At 42.6% G+C, this 6,587-nt stretch overlaps 1 protein-coding gene across 1 annotated transcript in view; it reads right to left on the bottom strand.

The window, feature by feature from the left end:
- Positions 1–5,984: 5,984 nt before the first annotated feature.
- LOC112503428 (ATP-dependent DNA helicase PIF1-like) overlaps positions 5,985–6,587 on the bottom strand; it is a 2,455-nt gene continuing 1,852 nt past the window's right edge. Inside the window, exon 2 of the mRNA XM_025107465.1 lies at positions 5,985–6,019. Coding sequence (XP_024963233.1) covers positions 5,985–6,019 — 35 coding nt within the window. The remainder of the gene's footprint in view (positions 6,020–6,587) is intronic.

A 6,587-nucleotide genomic window follows, 5' to 3' on the forward strand; every position in this document is an offset into this window, starting at 1 on the left:
GAAATCATCTAAGCCGTCCAAAAAAAGTCGATTAAGACCTAGACACGTGAGAAGCACATGCAGCTAACAACCATTGAAAAACAGTAAGAAGAGGATCTTCACAGAAGACGAAATYGCAGACCCTCTGTGAGCCATCTCARAGGCTCTGCAGTAAATGACTTGCATGTTCTTATTGACAGAGGACCATTTTCCAGAACCTCTGTGAGAGACATCAGAGGTTCTGTCACACATTACTTGCTCGAATATTAGGCTTCTGTCGTCAGTCCTCTGTTGTCTTCTGTTAAGACTTGCAGAAAACTTTTTCATACTTTTACAAGAAATGAATAATAGAGCTAACAACCCATCTTTAATTGCAAATATTTTTAAGATTATACCAAAGTGCAGCTTTTGTGACTAAAATCTATACAACATGGGTTTGTAGAAGACTAAAACTTCGTAATTTGTATTTATCTTCCAATTAGATGGGATTTTTAATTAAATATGTTTTTGGGTCTATTTTCATGAGAGTTATCCATTTGGGATTATCATTATTTTTAATAATTATCCCGTAATCCCAAACGTCACCTTTACAAAGCCGCAAAGCCGCCAGACACTAAACAGCCTTTTTCCAAGAAACCTTTCCATATTACCATTCCCTTCAACCCCATTGTGACACGTGTACCTACTCGCCTGCAACCATCATGATCGTGAGCTGTAATTACGGCTCACGATCACACCTTTTCAACTTTACCTCAAACTTCATACACCAAATAACCGCTTTTACATATTATTATATTAATTTTGAATCCCCACCCACCTGTTCCTCCCACTATAAATAACTCTCATCCCCACCATTCTACCCTTTACGCTTTCATAATATTATAACAAACAAGAAAAACCTGCAACTGAAAACCTGCAACAATGGTGTCTTCCTTAGCTTCCCACAACTCGAACAATAACAAAAGCCAGGTCCAGTCGACCGGCGCGAATAGTCGTGCCATTGTCTTCCTCCCAATCAATCCAAACAACTACAGCATTGACCTTCGTCCTTAACTTTTTTAGGACAAATTTGCCATCCTGGTAGAGTTCTTTCAAAACTGGATTCTACAGTCGGCCCTCACTCTTTCTGACAACGAAGTTCCAGTGAGGTACGTTCAACAATACTAGAACACCTGCGACTACTTTCCTGAAAACCGTGGCATTATACGCGACATTGATGCCCCTAATGACATGGTGTGCTCTATCAAAATTTCTCGCGCCAAGATTTTCAAGGTGATCTTTATCCCTACCCGCCAAGACTCGGGATTGCCCGGTACGAGGACCCGCCAACCAGTCATGATATCTTACGCTTCATTCAGATATTGTTAGACCCCAACTTGTGAAAGTGTAAGTAAGAAGTCTCTTACTCTAGTCAATAGGACTTAGTCTATAGAAGCAGTTTGGACTAAGAGCTCTCATGCAGAAGAGGTCAAGAACCAGAGCTCTTACTCAAAGAGTGAAGGTTCCCTACATACAGATCCTGCGCTCATTCTCCATGGACGATCAAGCCTTATGCACCAAAAAGCATAAGCGCTTGATGCAAAGCTACAACTCCAGACACAGAGCCTCTGCATAGTACATACAGAGCCTCTGCATAGTACATACAGAGCCTCTGCATAGTACATACAGAGCCTCTGCATATACAGAACCTTTGCATAGTACATACAGAGCTTCTGGTCTCCTTCTCCATGGAACGCGCGTGCAAGTCCAGACATTCTTGCAAGCGTCAAACAGAATCAAGGCGGCTTGACTTAGTCTGCTCCACTTTTCAAGGGAAGTCAAAGATAAGGACGCGGACTCAGCAACTCAGAGATTCAAGACTTAATTATAGTATAGTTGTTTGACCTAGGCGTATATAACAAGGCTTCCTCTTTAGGTTCAATTACCTGAGAGTGCCGACTTATACTATACCTTTTTATTGTGAGAATACGTTTAGATTGATTGTTCTTTACTTTCATCTAATAAAAGCATTCGACAAATTCAAGTCCTTTATTGTTCTTATATATATTTTGAATATATCGTTTGATCATACTCAATTCACTGTTTATACTTCATTTTTATTCTTTACAACTGTGATTTTCTGAGAATTAAGAGTATCTGGGTTCCAACAGGTATTGGGTTACAACTGAGAGCTTCGAAATGCCTCAGACTTCAAGAGACAATACCTTCCACCAATGTGGAATGTCTTTTTCAGCATTCTGAACCGTGCTCTTACTTGCAAGCTGGGAAGCATGGATCAAGGGAACATCAATATCATGACCATCATGTATGGTCTAATCTTTAACCTACCACTCGACTATGCGCTTCTGATCTACCATGAAATCCACGCCGCTGTGGTAAAGAAGAATAAACTGATGGCCACAGGGAAGCCGGTCACCTCTGTTTTCTTTCCTCGCTTCTTTGCCTTTTTTATCAAGGATGCGATGAAAGTTTATGACCTGTCAGTGATGGACCATTCACTCCTCAGTTTGTAATGAATCGTTATCGCCCCACAAATTCAAGGGATGGATATCCCGCAGAGAGGCCTCTTTTAAAGGTCGTGCTAAGTATAATACCTGATACCTCCACCAGCCGTAGGACATACGAAAGCTCTTTGTTAGTCCAACAACCGCGACCATCTACCCCAGAGCACATAGAGCCTACCCTAGAGACCAGCGAGGGATCTCATGGCAAGAGGACTCAGTCAGATGATGAGTTTGATGATGATGACAGTCCTCCTATATCCCCCGACCCTATTCCCACCAATGTTGCATCTTCTCCACCACCTCCCCGGGCCACCACATCTGTTATCCCTTGCGTCTAAGGCCAAAGGGATATTGAAGAAGAACTGTGCAGTTCAAACACACCCCAATCTAGCCATCTAGAGGCCACTATTCGGGTCTCTGCATATGATGAATCTGAGGAACCCCACCATCTATCGCCTCTCTCCCAACAGAGAGGTGATGAAGAAATAAGGTCCCCTTCTCCTCAGGGCCCAACTCTCTCCACACACTTAGAAGCATTTGTTACTTTCGGCTTTGAATTTCCCATAGATCGTTCAGAGCGATCTCCAATTCATGCACGCACCCCCTTGATATTTGGTCTATCGATGGGGAAACATATGTACTTCTCTTCACCGGACACTGAATCCGATGAAAATGAAGCACCTATTGGAACATCCCGAGGTAGTTCCTCTTTAGAGGGCTATCAAGGACGGAATGGAAGTCCTCCCTTGCCTAACATTCCTACAGGCATTGATGGAGGCGCCTCAGAGATAGAGGCTCAACCTACAGCATCTGTTGCTGTAGGGGTTACCCCCTTAGCTGAGTTGGTCACAAAGGCCAAGTTGCAGGCCTTTGTTGATTCTATTCAGCGGTCCTTGGATGACCTTAAACTCAGCATTGCGAGGGTTGCTAAATTCACCCCTACCCACGACCTTACCTTCATTCAGCAATCCATCACCTCCCTTGAGATTCAATCGAAGGAGAATACCACCCGCCTTCAATCCCTTCAGCGTTTGGTGACCCAGCAACACAATTACCATCACAACCTTATGGTCACCAGACATGATTTTATTGATGCATCACTTGCCTCCCTTTCAGCCCAAATCATTGCCACTGATGCATCGATAACCACCCTCTCAACCCAAATATCATCCATCGCCACACCCAGCGCCTCTCTTCCCACCACCATACAAACCACCATACCACCACAAACAACCCCCTCTACCTCTGCAGCACCTATCCTAAATGAAGTCTTCACTTCCTTCGTTACAGAGGTACGAGACCTTATCTCTTCCGTCTCCATACCACCCCCCACCACCACCCAAGACATAGTTACCCATGCTGACCTACGATCCCTTACCAAGGCATTAGTCTCAAAATTCAATGAGATTAATGCCAAGTTTGTAACCAAGGCAGCTGAACCCGTTGCCTCACTCCAAAAGAGGCTCGCTCAGCAACAAGAGCGAACCAATCAACTCATCTAGCGTATAGAGGCCGACAGAAAAGGATGGCCCTATAGTTATACGCTGCCTGGTTGAAAATAAAGAAGAGGCGTCCTACTTCTTGTTTTGCAAGTCGGCCTTCCAAGAGGACAAGGCATGATGACCAAGACCCAGATGACCATGGTCTCGGTCCTCATGAGGGGGAGAATCCATCTAGCACCCCGATGGAAACCACTACAACACCACCTCCACCAACTCAACAACAATCGGTTGGTACAGAGGCGAGGGAACCAGAGGCTCAGCCCTCTGATGATGTACATAATGTACAAAATTTACAGTTTCCTTCAATTATTTGTGTTGCATTGACATCTCACCCTTCCCAGGCACTGTTACCCCAGTAACCCAAGCCATACCTTTATCCAAGGTACCTCTACACCCATCCGATCCATCTTCAACCAACCCATCACCTCCAACCGATGAATCCTCACCAATTTTGGTGAGCTCTTCATCACCTCCTCAATAACAACCTTCAACCTCACAAACTCCTATACAACCAGAAGTACCAATTCCCTTCACTCCATCACCAACACCAACACTAGAACCCACTATCACCTAACCAGAAATAAGCCAACCAGAACCCACACTTCCCCAACCAGAACCTACACTTCTCCAAATAGAACCATCACCTACCCAACCAGAACCACCCACAACCCAACCTACACAATCAACAGTGCTTGCAGACATTCCCTCCTCTTCAAGGCAGCCACCATCAATCGATAGAGTGCAGGACGTCATTGTACAGATGGAGACCTTGAGAAGACGTCCAGAGGTGCCCCCAAGAGAACCCATCATGATGGAGAAGATCCATCAGTATCTCTACCACGATCATGATGAGCAGATAGTCCTTAATCCCCCAAACCTATCTCTAAAATCCATGGACTTGCTCAGGCATAGGTTCGTGAGGCAGACGACTCAACCGCCACAAGTCATCTTCTCAAACGATGGAATAAAGACGGTCCATGACATCAAGCTGCGGACCTTTGCAAATAAATCCATCAAGTACATCGAGTACACCATGGAACGTGCTCATGGGATGATCTACGTCTTCAATGATAATGATCTTATAAATCTCAATTCATGGGACTTGATAGACTTGTATGGGCATACCACTCAGCGTCAGGATCATAGGATAAGGTATGGTATGGCGCAGCAAGCAATCATAGAGACGATGGGGACTCTGGTAAAGTTCAGAGTGAAGAATGATTTCCAGATTGCGCTGGAACTGGGCATCGATAGACTCTCCTGCACGACTCCAAAAGAAGACTTTCCTGGACTACAGGAGAAACGCTATGCATCAGTCTTGAATCAACCAGAACTGGGCTTGATCTTCAAGAATGAGTTCGGAATCAAGAAATTCTTCAGACTAACTGAGGCCTTCATGTATTTGACAGATACGCGTGAATGGTTTCAGAAGGTTATTCAAGAAAGACTGGGCAGAGAGCATGTGTCGAGGAGAGAGGGACAGGAGCTTATTCATGGGATCTCCACTGTCATCCGCTATAGAGGACTGATGATGCGCTTTTGGAGAATATTCAATGGAAACCATGATTGAGATGTAACTTTTCTTTTCCCTTATTTACTTCCATATTGTATGAAACAATTCAATTTTCAGAAAATGAAATCTTTTGACAAATGGATGTTTCTACTAGCTTAATCTTATGTACATTGCTATTCATTTATGTTTCATAGATAGCTATTGTTTATTTTTCATTACTTCAGGGGGGATTGTTAGACCCCATAATTCTTACTATAAAAGTAATGAAAAATGCACAAGTATGGAAGTCCGAAGGACCGATGGAAGAAAAGCTGGAAAACATTCTAAGTGCTTGAAGGCAAACCAGAGATACAATAAAGTGTCTAGAGGTGCGATGAACAGGCATCTCCATTACTCCTCTGGTTTAGAGCATCTAAGAGAATCTTCAAGTGTTCAATCAGATATACTCAAGTGAAGCAGAAACATGAAGAATCCTGGTTGAACATACTACCTTAAGACAGCTGGAGATGACTCATCGACAACTGGAATTATGTTACACAAGGTAGTTAGAGATAACTCCTTATTTCTAGATAGATATATTTTCCTTGTTTATCTCATAGATATCTTTTACTAGATTGTTATCTCTTAGACTAGATTGCTAGTATAAATAGCTTTCATATGTCTTGTAAAATAAGTAATCCTTCTGGTTATAATTACTATAGTGAAATTTATTGAAAGCTTTATATTCTTTTGAATATCATACAAGATGTCCTTCACTATTCTTCATGTATACGATAGATTTAGGTGCATTAACATAAATCTTCATGTTATATTGAGAGATCTGGGATTCAACATAAATGCTTCTGTATATATGAACTGCTTCTACTTCTGCTTATATGGGGACTGTGTGTATATATATATATATATAGAATGCTAATGTTATTTTCAAATTGTTGTATATGAGGATTGTGTGTGTGTGTGTGTATATATATATATATATGCATAGAATGCTACTGTTATTTCAAATTGTTTTATATGGGGACTGTGTATATATATGTACTAGTGGTGTACCCGCGCGATGCAGCGCGGGTAAATCACAATTCGAAAACA

Source organism: Cynara cardunculus, unplaced genomic scaffold (genome assembly GCF_001531365.2).
Source record: "Cynara cardunculus var. scolymus isolate 2C unplaced genomic scaffold, CcrdV1 Un_Scaffold_2996, whole genome shotgun sequence".
NCBI classification, from domain to species: Eukaryota; Viridiplantae; Streptophyta; class Magnoliopsida; order Asterales; family Asteraceae; genus Cynara; species Cynara cardunculus.